We start from the raw sequence: 17188 nt of genomic DNA, 5'->3' as shown, positions 1-17188 counted from the left end.
CCTTGGCCGCACAGCCCTCAACGCCTTCCAAGCCATCACATCTACATATCATCTTGCCAGCAAATTTCCCACCGATCTCGGTGTCGGAACTGTCAAAGGAGAACAGACCGTGGCCAGGGAGTGTTATGTCGCCTCACTCAAAAAAGTCAAGCTAAAAGAGGCCATGATCATCGAAGGGCTTGACGTCCGAGACGAGGACGAGCTAGTCAGAGGTGAACCTGTAGAGGAACTTGTGGGTGGGTGACGGTGACAGGTGGGGTTGGTAGCGAGTGGGTGGCGGTGGTGGTGGAAGTGGCGGGTGGGTGGGTGACAGTGGCGGGTGGTAGCGAGTGGGTGGTGGTGGCGGATGGCGAATGGCGGGTGGTAGTGGATGGTGGCGGGTGGTGGTGGTGGTAGGTAGGTGGGTGACGATAGCAGGTGGTATGTGGTAGCAAGTGGGTGGCGGTGGGTAGGTGGCGGGTGGGTGGTAGGTGATGGTGGTAGTGGCGGATGAGTGGCAGGTGGGTGGTGGTGGTGGGTGGCTAGTGGTGGCAGGTGGGTGGTAAGTGGTGGTGGCAAGTAGGTGGCGGGTGGTGGTGGCGGGCGGTGGATGGTAGTAGCGGGTGGATGGCAGGTGGATAGTGGGTGGTGGTGGTGGTGGTGGTAGTGGTGGCGAGTGGGTGGTCGCTGGTGGTGGTGGGGGGTGGGTGGTGGTGGGGAAGACGGTGGTGGAAAATGGTGCCGAGTGGTGGCTAGTGTTGGGTGGTAAAAAAAAAAAAAAACTCAAAACTCAAAATAGAAACACATTTTTTGTGTTTTCATTTTTTGGCCAAATTTATAAACTGAGACCACTGATTTATAAATCAAAAATTTTACCAAATAAGTTTTTATTTGAGTTTTTAAAATTTTTGTAAATATAAACAGAAAACTGAGTGTTACCACCTAAATGTGTGGATTGAGAAAAAATGTACACAGAGATAATTTAGTATGTAGAAATAGAATTTCCCCCTTACAAAATACATTCCTATTTAAATAGGATTTCAAACTCTAAAAGAATATTCATAAGAGTTCACATTAAATAAGTCTTTCAAATATAACTTATAAATAATTTTTCCAAATTAAAATCGTTACATCAAGCGAATGACATATCATTTTTTTTTATTTTTTTACACTTTTTTTTATTATAAAAGAATTAAAAAATAAATTATAGAACATATTAAAATAATATATTTATTGCCCTTTTAATTTTTGTAAGATGCATTATTTTTATATTTTTTTAAATATCTTTCTATAAAAAATTTAAAAATTATATGAAAAGATTAGAATCACAAAAATATCTGTGTCCCCACGGTTTAGGGACGCTTCCTGTATAAAAAGTGAAAAATAATTAGTTAATTTTAAGGCACCACGTATCATACTTAGATTAATCATAAACTTTTATTATTAAAATAATTATTAATTAGTATTTTGTAATAATATCACAAATCATCATATTGGTGTTCTGTAATAATACACAAATCATTACATTCTTTTGTACACTCCAACCAACCACCTAAGACAAATTGTGAATTTTGTCCTTCCGAAAATATATAAAATATAACACGTCATAAAAAGTGGCCAATATGAGTGTGAGTGGTCTTGTCAGCACCCAACCCAACTCACACTGCATCTCAACTCCGTCAAATTTGTCTCTCCCTCTCTACATGTAATTCTCATTCATCCCTCCTGTCTTCTAAAACCCAAAACCACTCCCTCACTATTCCACTCCAATTCTCGATTTTTTTCTCAGTTAGGGTTTCGGTCTGTGATTTACAGAGAGAGGGGTACTAAGGTATGGCTGATCATCTGGAGAGGTTGGGATCGGAGGAGTCGAGTATGAAGGAGGAGCTGTGCATGGTGGAGGTTGATCCGCCGATCAGAGATAATCTTGCCACCGCCGATGACTGGCGGAAGGCGCTTGATAAGGTGGTTCCGGCGGTGGTCGTGCTTCGGACCACCGCTTGTCGGGCTTTCGACACCGAATCTGCCGGTGCCAGCCACGCCACGGGCTTTGTCGTTGATAAGCAGCGCGGGATTATTCTCACCAATCGCCACGTCGTCAAGCCCGGTACTTCTTTTTCTTATTTATGACTTAATTTTGAATGTTGAGAACACAAATTGACCTCTTAAATCAATGCTAGTTATTTATAGATTAAAAGGTAAAACATAGTTTCTCCTGTTTTGTTTTCCTTGTTTAGTTCTAATCAATCTGATGTTGTGCCTAATAGGACCTGTAGTTGCAGAAGCCATGTTCCTAAACCGCGAAGAAATTCCTGTGTATCCTATATACCGTGACCCGGTAGGTGGTTTATATTTGGGCTTTCTTTTTTATGTTTATATTGTTTTTGGTTTCTTATTTTGGTTTTAATCCGAACTCACAATTGTAATTTACGTAATTAATTAATTAATATAAGAAGCTATGAAAGATATCTGGAACTTCATACATATGAAAAATAAAATATGGAATGTCATACATAAAACACTTGAATGTCACCGCTCTCATATCAATTTAGAGTCCCTTTTCTGTAGGTTTGGTTGGTAAATCCGGTGTTAGTTTCAGTCAATAGTTTGTCTCTTTTAGCAAGATGTTGCAAGTAGTGACATTTGTGAACTTTTCCTATTTGCTTAGAAGCCATAGTACCGTCCACATGGCATGGTGTACTTTTATCAATTGAGATTTGGTGTCGGGCCTCGACGTTTGTTATTCAATGCTCAGAGGTTCTGGAACCCAGCTAGATACTAAATTATCTCTATGTATGAAAGGTTTTTGTTGCCAAGTCTCCAAACATCACTTTGGAAGTCAGTTGTCTACCTTGTTTAGATTATGGGAGAAGAAAAAATTATCCTTCATACAAGGGTTACTTATAGACAGTCTTTGAGTATCTAGATGATGTCTTTAGGTGGTGCATGAAGGAGGTGATTTTCAGGAGGTGCTTTTCATGAGGTTTTAAGCACCAATACTCTGCAGGTTTTTAAAAAAGCTAGTGTAGAAAATTGTTGTGGGAGATTTAATAACAAAGTAGCAGAGGTAGAAAGGAATCTGCTTCACCTCTGAAGGGCTTCTTCTTGAAATCAGCTGTGCTAATTGGGCTCTTGGAGTGTTGTTTCCAACAGGTTTCGAAGTAAGTTTGAAGCATTACTGCTTCATTGTTTTTTCACAATCACTCAAAAACCACATGACGGCCTTTTAACCTTATTTAAACTGTTCTAATACTGAAATCATATACTTGATGCATGCTTTGGTGGCTTTAACTACTCACTTTGAATTTTGATTAATTAATCCAGATGATTAAACCTCAAACTATCACTCGATGCTACAAAATTTTGAAACCTATTTTTAGAGTTGTAATTAGGGCACCAACCCATTTTGCGCAAATCAAAGACAATAACTTTGGTTTAATGAGGATAATCAAAATCTTACTTTATAAAATAGAATGCTGCATCCATGGTTTTTAGTAGCATTGTTCTCCTTTTGTTTTGAAACCAAACTTTAATAAATAAATAAATAAATAAAAGAAATTAAAAGCTGCTTAGCAAATGGGAAACTAATTTTGTGATTAAATTTGATTCCATTAATCTAGTTTTAGCTGTTTGTTTGGTAAATTGTTTATTTCTCAAGGTTAAAACTCTGGATTTGCTGTTCCTCTTAGATTGCTTTACTGTCGAACAACACTACAGTACCCAATACTCTGATCACCACATATGCTTGTATTTGTTATCCACTAAATTTAAAATTTTTCTATCATAAAGTATTGGTAAATATTACTTTACATTCAAGTGTCTATAGAAAAAAAGTGCAATGAAAAATTAGATCGTTTCACATTATGTTTTTAGTGAAAAAAATTGGAAGTTGTAAACCCACATGCTTTTGAAAATCTTTTAAATAAAAAAAGGTGAACTCTGTTTTAGGTGACTGGATAAGTAAACACTTGTGTGTTGTCTGGTTTCTGAACAACCTTCACTGATAAGAAGAGTGTCCTAGATATTAGCAGTCTAATTTTTCATATTTTACCAAAAGCATGACCTATGCATATATATATATATATATATATATTTATTTTCATAATAAAATTTCTAGAAGCTTTTTTAATTGTCTGAGCTAGGAAATTTTCAAGATGTATTCTAAAAGTTTCAATTTATGTCTTAATTTCTTATTTCTTATTCTCATGTTAAGGTTCATGCTCTTTGACGCTTTCTTAGTTAATGAGGGGCTGGTGCTCTTGTTTTCCTCTGTGTGGTGGTTTTTGTTATTTTGGTTGATGCCATTGAATTGCCTCTTTTTTCTAATGCTGCATGTGTTGTTTTATGAACTAGCATTAAAACCCCATCTAATTACTGTGCATTGGGGAGAGGCTGTTGAAAAAGGAACACTGGTTTATCCTTTTTAAATATTTTGTTGTCCTCTTAGTTTTCCACCATTGCATTCTGTTTGTTCTGTTTCTGTGCTGTGCTCTGTATGTGTATATGTGTGTGTGAGCACATGTGTGTGCCGTGTGCATGTATTCTCCCTTCATTTCGCTGAGGAGTTGTGTAAGTTTCAAACATTATTGCTTTGTGAGGAGAAGTTGGTTATGTAGTGGCTTGCAGCTGCAGTCTGTGTGGGGTTTGCATTGATACGATGCAGCATGCATTTTTAATGTTATTTGGGAAACAGCTGTATATGGGAGTGAGCAAGCTTTCGAAAAGTGGTTGTGATCGCTATAACGGTTGTGGTTGCAAAGTATAAAAGTTGTACCGTAACAGTTGTGGTAACCGGAACCATAATTTTTTTTAATTTTTTGCATAATTTGAAGAAAACTTACCAATACGCATATTTTTTTTTTCCTTCTAGAATTACATTTATTAGGGTTTAAAATAGATTTTGATCAATTGTTGTTAATTTTTAAATATGATCCAATATATTTCATATTTTCAAATCACTATAAAATGAGCTTTTTACATTTTATTTTAATAGTTAATAACTTTAAGAATAATTGATTTTAAATGTCTACAAATTATTTTTGACCAATACCTAAACTAATTAAATAAAAAAATATTCACAATTATTAAATGAAATGATAATAAAAATAAAAATTGTGCCATAAACAAAAATTATTTTTGAGGCATTTTTTTAGACGACACTTTACAGGTAACTAAATAAAATTATTTACAATTAAGTATTAAATGCAATGATTATAAAATTAAAAATTGTGCCATAAACAAAAAAATATTTTTGAGTTTTTAAAGACATTTTTTAAACAACACATTGCAGTAACAAAATAAAAAATATATATAATTAAATATTAAATAAAATGATTATAAAAATAAATACAAGTACTGTTTATATGTTTTTTTATTTTACATGCTAATGTAATGAAATAAAAATTTAAAAAAAAATTATAAAGAAAATAAATTCATATAAGATTTTTTCTTTGGGTTTGGATCTCTTAAGTATTTGTGTTTTTTTTTGTAAACTTTTATTTAATTATTCTTTTTGGGAAAGGAAATTATTCAGAATATTATAAAAGTGTGTAACGATGTATAACGGACCGTTACAGCTGTTATGGTACCTGCTACGGCCGTTACGTAATAGCGAAACGACTATTACACGTGTGAATTTCCGTCACACCGCTATAATAGCCATAACGGGTGGCGGTAACCACCACAACCGTTATGTAACAGTGTTATATAACGGTTGCGGGTGCTTTTTAAAACTTTGGTTACAGCTGTTATAGTACTGTTACGGTCGTTACGTAACACTGAAACGGCTGTTGCACGTGAATTTTCATCACACCACTATAGTGGCCGTAATGGGTGGCGGTAACCACCACAACCGTTACGTAATGACGTTATGTAACGGTTGTGGCAGCTTTTTAAAACCTTGCAGGTAACTAAATAAAATTATTTATAATTAAGCATGAAATGAAATAATTATAAAAATGAAAATTGTGCTTTAAACAAAAAAATTTTTTTGAGTTTTTTAAAGACATTTTTTAGACAACACATTACAGTAACAAAATAAAAAATATTTATAATTAAATATTAAATAAAATGATTATAAAAATAAATACAAGTACTGTTGATATATTTTTTATTTTACATGCTAATGTAATGAAATAAAAATTAAAAACAAATTATAAAGAAAATAAATTTACATAAGATTCTTTGGGCTTTGATCGCTTGAGTATTTGTTCTTTTTTAAAGCTTTTATTTATTTATTTTTTTTAGGAAAGGAAGTTATTCAAAATATTATGAAAGTGTGTAACGGACCGTTACAGCTGTTATAGTATTGCTACGGCCATTACGTAACACCAAAACGGCCGTTACACATGTGAATTTCTGTCACACCGCTATAGCGGCCGTAACAGGTAGCGGTAACCACCACAACCATTATGTAACAACGTTACGTAATGGTTGCGACCGCTTTTTAAAACTTTGGTTACAGCCGTTATGATACTGCAACGACTGTTACGTGACACCGAAATAGCAAGGTTGTTAAGATCGCGATCCGGATCGTAGGATCGTACGATCCTGCGATCCAAATATATACCATTCGATCCGACTCGTATTCTGGATCGTGCCGATGACAGGATCGTGGCAGGATCGTCGAAGGATCGTTAGGATCGACAGGATCGCGATTCTATGCGATCCTGATTAATAGGGTTTTTTTTCGTAACTTCAAGTCAAACAAGCCTTTGTCGGGATAAAAGAAGAAAAAAAAATTGATCCTCTGTGCTGCGAAATAGAGGAAAGAGAAATTGGACATCAAAGCTTTAGATTTTGTGTAACCTGGTATGCATCTTCTTCAAATCTTCCTTCTCGTTTTTTTTTTTTTTTGCTTTTTTCTGTCTTGTTCTTCGTTTCTTTTTCTTCATTGCTGCTGGTCTTCTTCGCTACTCTTCCTTCTCTTTTTCTTCACTGCTCTTCTTTGAATCTTCCTCGTATGTGTTCGATTCTTCGAACCTTCCTCGTATGTAGTTTGAATCACTATTTTTTCTTCTCCCAACTTCTTTTTTCCTCCTCTTCTCGCATCTCTGTAGTTGTATTGTCTGTTTCTGATATATATATGTATATATATTTGCTTGAATGATATATATATAATAGCTTGAATGATTGGGTTGTCCTGATCAAAGAGAGAGAGACTGAAAATAGAACTTAAGTTTAAAATATTAAAAAAAATAAATAAATATTTAAAATAAAAATTATATATTTAAAATAAAAATAAAATAAAATATTCTTAAACATTAAAAAAAATTCAAAAAATTAAAAAATAATTTTTAATTAAAAAAATTTAAAAATAATTTTTAATTAAAAAAATTTAAAAATTAAAAAATTTTGAAATTTTCAAAAAATTATATATATATTTTTAAATATTAAAAAAAATAATTTCAAAAAATTTCAATATTCATAACCAAACAAATTTTTTTTTTTCCAAAACTCAACTTACAACTCCACACTTAAATCACAACTCTGCACTCAAATCATGATTTTAAAACTAAATTAAACGGAGTCTTATTTTATTTTATTATTTTATTTTTTTCTGTTTCTTCATTTTTCTTACTTCTTTTTTTCTTCTTCATTTTTTTGGTTCTTTTTTGTTGTTGCTGCGGTTCTTCTTTGGTTCTTTTTCCCTGAACATTGCTGAAAAAATTTCTTTTAATTTTCACAATTTGCAGCACACAATTAGCACAGTAGCATCACAACACAATGTCAACCTCTGGTTTAGGAAAAGGGAGGCAAAGGAAAAATGTTGCTGGAGAAAAAATTTCTTTTATATTGTTTTTGACTTCTTTTATTGAGAAAAAATGCTTGAATGCTACTTGAATTGCAATATTTCTTTTTTTGGGGGGTCATTCTATATACATTTTGATAGTATTACTTAGCCATATAAAAAGTATTGCCTTTTTTTATCATTTTGGTAGGATCTTACGATCCTCGATCCGATCCTATGATCCGATCCGACAGACCCCCAAAACGATCCGATGTAGGATCCCGATCTTAACAACCTTGCGAAACAGAAACAAATTATAAAGAAAATAAATACATATAAGATTTTTTCTTTGGGCTTTGATTGCTTGAGTATTTGTTCTTTTTTTTGTAAGCTTTTATTTATTTATTTTTTTTGGAAAAAGAAGTTATTCAGAATATTATAAAAGTGTGTAACGGACTGTTACAACTGTTACAGTACTGCTACAGTCATTACGTAACACCGAAACGGCCGTTACACGTGAATTTCCGTCACACCGCTATAGCGGCCGTAATGGGTAGCGATAACCACCACAACCGTTATGTAATAACATTACGTAATGGTTGTGGCCGTTTTTTAAAACTTTGGTTACATCTGTTACGGTATTGTTACGGTCGTTGCGTAACACCGAAACAGCTGTTATATATGTGAATTTCTGTTATACCGCTATAGCGCCCGTAAGGGGCGGTGGTAACCACCACAACCGTTATGTAATGGCGTTATGTAACGGTTACAGCCGCTTTTTAAAACCTTGGGAGTGAGCTAACATATGCTTTTTCTTCTAGGTTCATGATTTTGGCTTCTTTCGTTATGACCCTGGTGCCATACAATTTCTCAGCTACGAGGAGATTCCTCTTGCTCCAGAGGCTGCTAGTGTTGGACTAGAGATCAGGGTGGTTGGTAATGACAGTGGAGAGAAGGTATACTGAACACATTTGTAGTTTTCACATTATCTCCTAGTATTATTTTGTGATGCTATTATAACATTGAACTTGATCTCTTCAGATATCATCTAAGCCAGGAATCTTCTCCTATCGTTTAGCTTTCAAAAAATCTGTTTCAACTTTTTTTAGCACATGTTGCAATATATCTTGATGAGCTCCAATGTGAAACATAAAATAATTTTTCTTACAATCGTTATTGGTCTGGAAAAAATGAAATAAATTAAAAAAAGAAAAGAAAACACACATTGACGTACACTATAACTTTGGAGAAATCTTTCCTTTTTAAGACAACTATATATTGTCAATGCACACCGTGTGCAATCCTTCATTTCTTTTATGCTTCATACTGGCCACCAACTTGTGTTATATGGTCATTATCTCTTTAGTTTTGAATCATATACCCTTTTGCTTTATAAGGATCTGACCTATTGTTTTCTTTTTTGGTGTGTTAAATGTTCTGTCATTTGAATGTACTCTGATCCTTCAGGTCTCCATTCTGGCTGGCACCCTTGCTCGTTTGGACAGGGATGCTCCTCATTATAAAAAGTATGTGTTAGCTTTAATGTGCGTATAAATATTTATTTACTATATTTCATTTTTCGAACTTTGCACTTAACTAGAATGCATATATTATTAAAATCTGATATCCATTTGAGTGATACAACCTGATGATGACTGTATTTATGATGTTGAATCAACCCTTTTCTTTGGAAGATGCATGTTGTTTCTCGATACGTATCCATATATGTATGTAGCTTGTAAAGAATTACAATAGTAGTCATGTTTGAAGTGGCATAGCATTGTACTAATGCAGCCTTAGACCATGTAGAATAATATACATAGATACGGGATCATGATACAGGCATGACGACATATAAATCTTTAAAAATTAGGACATGGGGTGGCTAGGGCAAACACAGTAGTACATGACAACATATTAATATATTTATGTATCATTTATGCCTATTATGTAAGAAAAATATGCAATCTAATCAAGGTTTTAAAAAGCTGTCGCAACTGTTACGTAACGGTTGTGGAGGTTACTGTCACCCATTACGACCGTCATCCGTTACGACCGCTATAGCGGTATGACGGAAATTTACATGTATAACGGTCATTTCGGTGTTACGTAATAGCCGTAACGGTACCATAACAGCTGTAACGAAGGTTTTAAAAAGCAGCCGCAACCATTACGTAACGCCGTTACGTAATGGTTGTGGTGGTTACCGTCACCCGCTACGGCCGCTATAGCAGTGTGATGGAAATTTACATGTGTAACGGCCGTTTCGGTGTTACGTAACGGTCGTAGCAGTACCATAACAGTTGTAGCGGTCCGTTGTACACTTTTATAATATTTTGAATAACTTCCTTTCCCAAAAAATATAAATAAATAAAAGTTAACAAAAAAAGAACAAATCCAACTCCAAAGAAAAAAATCTTATGTGAATTTTTTCTTTATAATTTTTTTTTTCATTTTTATTTCATTATGTTAGCATGTAAAAAATAAAATATATAAACAGTAGTTGTATTTATTTTTATTTTTATTTAATATTTAATTATAAATATTTTTTATTTTGTTACTGTGATGTGTTGTTTAAAAAATGTATTTAAAAAACTCAAAAATAATTTTTGTTTATGCCACAATTTTTATTTTTATAATCATTTCGTTTAATACTTAATTGTAAATAATTTTATTTAGTTACTTATAAAGTGCTTTCTAAAAAAATCCCTCAAAAAATAATTTTTGTTTATGGCACAATTTTTATTTTTATAATCATTTCATTTAATAATTGTGAATATTTTTTTTCAATTAGCTTAGGTATTGGTAAAAAATAATTTGTAGACATTTAAAATCAATTATTTTTAAAGTCATTAACTATTAAAATAAAATGTAAAAAACTCCTTTTATAGTGATTTGAAAATATGAAATATATTGGATCATACTTAAAAATTAACAAAAATTTATTAAAATCTATTTTAAACCTTAATAAATGTGATTCTAGAAATATATATATATATATATATATGCGTATCGATAAGTATTCTTCAAATTGTGCGAAAAACAAAAAAAAATCACGGTTTTGGTTACCGCAACCGTTACACTACGGCCTTTGTACCCCACAACCACAACCATGCCACCACAACCGTTACGCTACGGCCTGCAACCGCTTTTCGAAACCTTGGTTGTAACGATCCGTTACACACTTTTATAATATTTTGAATAACTTCCTTTCCCAAAAAAATAAAATAAATAAAAGTTTACAAAAAAAGAACAAATACTCAAGTGATCCAAGTCCAAAGAAAAAATCTTATCTGAATTTATTTTCTTTATAATTTTTTTTTTAATTTTTATTCTTTACGTTAGCATGTAAAATAAAAAATATGTAAACAGTAGTTGTATTTATTTTTATAATCATTTTATTTAATATTTAATTATAAATATTTTTTATTTTGTTACTGTAATGTGTTGTGTAAAAAATATCTTTAAAAAACTCAAAAATATATTTTGTTTATAGCACAATTTTTATTTTTATAATCATTTCATTTAATACTTAATTGTAAATAATTTTATTTAGTTACTTGTAAAGTGTTGTCTAAAAATATGCTTGAAAAATAATTTTTGTTTATGGCACAATTTATATTTTTGTAATCATTTCATTTAATAATTGTGAATATTTTTTATTCAATTAGTTCAGGTATTGGTCAAAAATAATTTGTAGACATTTAAAATCAATTATTTTTAAAGTCATTAACTATTAAAATAAAATGTAAAATGCTCTTTTTATAGTGATTTGAAAATATGAAATATATTGAATAATACTTAAAAATTAACAAAAATGGATCAAAATCTATTTGAAAGCCCTAATAAATATATTTCTAGAAAAAACAAATATTTGTATCGGTAAATTTTCTTCAAATTGTGCGAAAAATAATAAAAATCACGGTTTCGGTTATCACAACCATTACTCTACAGCCTTTAACCCCGCAACCGCAACTGCAACCATGCCACAGCAACCGTTATGGCGACTGCAACCGCTTTTCGAAACCTTGGCTGTAACGGTCTGTTAAACACCGTTACACACTTTTGTAATATTTTGAATAACTTCCTTTCCCAAAAAAAATGAATAAATAAAAGCTTACAAAAAAAAAAAAACAGGTACTCAAGTGATCCAAGCCCAAAGAAAAAAATCTTTTAATGAAGTTATTCTCTTTATAATTTTTTTTAAAAATTTTTTTGTCATTACATTAGCATGTAAAATAAAAAAATATATAAATAGTAGTTGTTTGTATTTTTATAATCATTTTATTTACTATTTAATTATAAATGTTTTTTATTTTGTTACTGTAATGTGTTGTCTAAAACATGTCTTTAAAAAACTCAAAAATATTTTTTGTTTATGACACAATTTTTATTTTTATATTCATTTCATTTAATACTTAATTTTAAATAATTTTATATAGTTACCTGTAAAGTGTTGTCTAAAACAATGCCTGAAAAATAATTTTGTTTATTGCACAATTTTTATTTTTATTATTATTTCATTTAATAATTGTGAATATTTTTTATTCAATTAGTTTAGGTATTGGTCAAAAATAATTTGTAAACATTTAAAATCAATTATTTTTAAAGTCAATTATTAAAATAAAATGTAAAAAACTCTTTTTATAATGATTTGAAAGTATGAAATATATTGATCATACTTAAAAATTAACAAAAATAAGTTCCGCATTTTGGACTTGTAATTCATATAGTCCCATATTTTTTCTTGTGATTCATTTAGTCTTTTTAGATGTAATGACTCATTTGCTTGCCATATTGGAGTGTCACATTTGGAAAAAGTACACTAAATAGCTTTTTAGTGTCACATTATATCCGTCACGTTAGCGTATCACATTTGAAAAAAGTACAATAAAGAGTTTTTATTTTTTTCAGAGTATCACATCATACCCGTCACGTTGGAGTGTCACATATGTCACGTTTGGGAAAAGTACATTAAAGAGTTTTTAATTTTTTTTTAGACTATCACATCATACTCGCCATATTGTCACATTTGAAAAAAATATACTAAGGAGTTCGTATTTTTTTTGAAGTGTCAGATTATGCCCGCCACGTTGTCACATTAGGGAAAAGTAAAATAAAGAGTTTTAGGCTATGTTTGGTATAGCTTTCAAATTATAATTTCACCCCTACATTTCAGTGTTATATTTAGTTGAAGTTTTTAAAAATTAATTGTAACGCGACATTTGAAAACACATTCTAATGCATGTTTGGCAGTGAGTTTTTGATTTTTGAATTTGCGCTTTGGGTCGTCCCCCCGGACATCTCCCAGATGCCAGGGCGGTTGACTGGAACAGTACTTTTTTTTTTTTTAATTTTTTTTTATTTAGCAATTGCCAGTCGCTACCTATTATTTGGAAATATATATATATATATATATATTTGTTTTTGATATTTTTTAAATATAGAAATTATTTTTTTTAGACCAAAATGACAAATTATTTTTTTGAATTGAATTTTAAAAAGAGTTTGGTTATGAATTTTGAATAGAATTTTGAATAGAGTTTTGAGTTGTATATTTGGTTATGAGTTATAAGTTTTTAATTAAGTTTTAAAAACTCTTTTCAAAATTCATAATCAAACAACTTTTTTCATTTCATACGTCATATCAAAAATTCAAAAAGCATAACCAAACAAATTCTCTTTTCAAATCATAATTTCAAAACTCACAAACTCAAAATACAACTCTATTTTCAAATCATAATTCTAAAACTCTACCAAACACTACTTAATTTTTTTTGAAGTGTCACATCATATCCGTCACGTTGTCATGGTTGAAAAAGTACGCTAAGGAGTTTTTATTTTTTTTAAAGTATCATATCATACTCGCCATGTTGTCACGTTTGAGAAAAGTACACTAAGGAGTTTTTATTTTTTTGAAGTGTCACATCATACCCGCCACGTCATATTAGGGAAAAGTACACTAAATAATTTTTATTTTTTTTGAAGTGTCACATCATACCCGCCTCGTTTTCACATTAGGGAAAAGTTTACTAAAGAATTTTTATTTATTTTTTTGAGTACAAATTTTGGAGTGTCACATCATACCCGTCTCGTTGTCACATTTAGGAAAAGTATAATAAGGAGTTTTAAATTTTTTTGGAGTGTCACATCGTTGGAGTGTCACATTAATACCTATCATATTAGAGTATTATATCATACCTGTCACATTAATAAAAGGGTATAGTTGTCTACTAAAACACTACCAAAATAAAAAATAGGATCACACGAAAAGAAATTTTCCACTAATAGGACTTAACAGATTAATAGAAAAAACTTGGGACTAATTGGAGTACTTGTTTGTAAGATGGGATTTATTGGTAAATATCCTTTTATTTTAAACCCTAATAAATGTGACTCTAGAAAGGGGGGGGGGGGAGGGAAATGTGTATCGGTAAGTTTTCTTCAAATTGTGCGAAAAATAAAAAAAAATCATAGTTCCGGTTATTGCAACCATTACGCTACGGCCTTTATACCCCGCAACCACGCCACCGCAACCGCTTTTCGAAACCTTGGCTGTAACGGTCCGTTACACACTTTTATATTATTTTGAATAACTTCCTTTCCAAAAAATATAATAATAATAATTAAAAACTTACAAGAAAAAGAACAAATACTCAAGTGATCCAAGTCCAATGAAAAAATCTTATATGAATTTATTTTCTTTATAATTTTTATTTCATTACATAAGCATGTAAAATAAAAAATTTATAAATAGTAGTTGCATTTATTTTTATAATCATTTTATTTAATATTTAATTATAATTTTTTTTATTTTGTTACTGTAATGTGTTGTCTAAAAAATGTTTTTAAAAAACTCAAAAATATTTTTTGTTTATGGCATAATTTTTATTTTTATAATCATTTCATTTAATACTTAATTGTAAATAATTTTATTTAGTTACCTATAAAGTGTTGTCTAAAAAAATGCCTGCAAAAATAATTTTTGTTTATGGCACAATTTTTATTTTATAATTATTTCATTTAATAATTGTGAATATTTTTTATTCAATTAGTTCAGGTATTGGTAAAAAATAATTGGATAAATTACAAATACATCCACTAAGGTTTGCTTAAAGTACAAGATTGCCCCTTGTGGTTTGGAAAATTACAAATACCTGTTAGTATTTTTTATTTAACAAAATTAATTGAAAAAATAAAATTCATAATTGGTCTCCTATACAATAATAAAATTACCCAAATTATTAATTAAACATATTTCTAACATCATTAAAAATTTGATGATTTATTAATAAAATAGGCGATTTGTTATGAAATTAGAAAACCTCAGGGGGTGGAATGCAATTTCCAAAATCACAGGGGGCTATTCGTATTTTAATCAAATCTCGGGGGGTGTATTTGTAATTTACCCAAAATAATTTGTAAAAATTTAAAATCAATTATTCTTAAAGTCATTAACTATTAAAATAAAATGTAAAAAACTCCTTTTATAGTGATTTGAAAATATGAAATATATTGGATCATACTTAAAAATTAACAAAAATTGATCAAAATTTATTTTAAACCCTAATAAATGTGATTCTAGGGAGAAAAAATGCGTATCGGTAAGTTTTCTTCAAATTGTGTGAAAAATAAAAAAAAAATCACGGTTCCGGTTACTGCAACCATTACGCTACGGCCTTTATACCCCGCAATTGCTTTTCGAAACCTTGAATCTAGTTTATTATTTATATAATTCTACTTAACATTGCAACTTGTGGAAGATAGAGCTGCGCAAATATCATGTATGTAAAGCACACTCTTGTTTGCTTTCTTACTACATTTCTTTATGTTCTCCCATTTAATCTTTATTTCTATATTTTTCATATGTTCGTAGCTGTCTGTTGCATACTTTACTTTATGTTGGCTGTTCACATGATGTACTCGTTTTAGAAATATTTCAAGGCACAATTGCAGTACCTAATTTGTGTACCTTAGAATGCTGAACATTGTTACTATATTGAGAGTCCACCGTATATAGGTCACGTCTTCTCCCTAGAAGTGTTTGGTGCCTTAGGGTTGTGCAAACCTTGGAGAACCTTATGTGAGATGCTTAGCACTAACAATCATTAAGAATCATAAGTATACAAACAAAAACCAAGCAAAAGTGCTATTTAGCTGAGGCAATAAACAGAGATTATTCCACTAGCAAACTGAACTCTACCACTAGCTTAAGATAGTTTCAAACATCCGCCAAATGCAATAAAGCATGAAAAGGAAACATAGCTAATGGCTGTGAACAAAGGGGAAATAAAGTTTGCACTTTGAAGGTTAGGACTTCACTAACTGAAACTTTAATTATAAAAGAGATGATCTGGACAGTTTTTGAATGAGCAGAGTTTGATGCTTTTGAACTTTAAAATCAATGATATTGAAAGAAGTGAAGTAATCTGATTTTCTCTCTCTATCTATTCCTAAATTTGGTCTCATCTAGAAGAAAGGAAAGGATCAAGTAAGTGGTGAGTAAAGGGCAGCCAACTAAAATAGGGTTAGAATTTAGATTGCACCAGTCAATACAGTTAAAAGGCCTATGAATGCACAATAAACCCTTTTGAGGATCCTTCGAGCCAACAATCATGCAAGAACAAGGTATTGGTGAAGAAGAATGAAACACCTGAGAGTTGGGAAGAGGAGAAGATGGAGAAGAAAAAGAAGCCGTGAAGGAGCCGAGAGAGAGAGAAGGAAAGAGGAAACCACTGTACGTTGATTTCCACTCTCTTGTGGAGTAATCTTGAAAGTGGAACTCCTGTTATAATTATCGTGCGGTGCTTCCACATGTTTTGGCTGCAGTCATTCTTGACTGAGCTCCAACTCATTATGCAGTCCTTGATTTTGTTGTATGCCAGCGTGGTTCCTATATGGACTATCATTATCTAATGGCATTTAAGATGTGAATGACATGCAAGTGTGAAGCCTGTGTGTGGGGCATCCTGACAATTGTCTTTCACATGTACCCTTTCAACTTAGAAACTCTTTAGTGTCTCCTTAGACATTTTCAATTTGCCTTTTATATTACTGAGACAAATACCACAGACAACAATTGTCACAAGGGGAATGACTTTTCTACAGTTGATTGCTAATATTTTATTTTCTTTGCCCTCCATAATATGTGGTAGTAGATTTAGAGTTGAGTTTTGTTTTTCCTACTAATACCAATTCTTTTAAAAAGTGAAAGAAGAAAAGCTTTTCTGCCGCTGACTTCTGTTAATATGCACAAGCCAAAGTGCTACCTCTTTGCCACCATTTACTTACATTTTTACAATGGCCTTTTATGTTGCAGGGATGGCTACAATGACTTCAATACATTCTACCTGCAAGTAAGCATTGTGACATTAGATGCTTTTAATGGACTCCTAAGTTGGAGTTATTTTAATCATTCAAGTTACAAAATTTGTGTTGGCCTTGTCAGTTAGCATAGCTATGATTGGCGATTGGTGTTAA

At 31.5% G+C, this 17188-nt stretch overlaps 1 protein-coding gene across 3 annotated transcripts in view; it reads left to right on the top strand.

Annotated features, from left to right (window-relative positions):
• Positions 1-1603: 1603 nt before the first annotated feature.
• LOC114309010 (protease Do-like 7) overlaps positions 1604-17188 on the top strand; it is a 208423-nt gene continuing 192838 nt past the window's right edge. For all 3 annotated transcript variants that reach the window (XM_082924083.1, XM_082924080.1, XM_082924089.1), the window contains exons 1-5: positions 1604-2086; positions 2247-2317; positions 8530-8664; positions 9176-9234; positions 17028-17064. In XM_082924083.1, the coding sequence (XP_082780209.1) occupies positions 1813-2086; positions 2247-2317; positions 8530-8664; positions 9176-9234; positions 17028-17064 (576 nt within the window). In that variant the 5' untranslated portion in view covers positions 1604-1812. The remainder of the gene's footprint in view (positions 2087-2246; positions 2318-8529; positions 8665-9175; positions 9235-17027; positions 17065-17188) is intronic.

This window comes from Camellia sinensis, chromosome 1 (assembly GCF_055761805.1).
Source record: "Camellia sinensis isolate YWXY chromosome 1, ASM5576180v1, whole genome shotgun sequence".
NCBI classification, from domain to species: Eukaryota; Viridiplantae; Streptophyta; class Magnoliopsida; order Ericales; family Theaceae; genus Camellia; species Camellia sinensis.
This window is presented reverse-complemented; position numbering and strand designations above follow the sequence as displayed.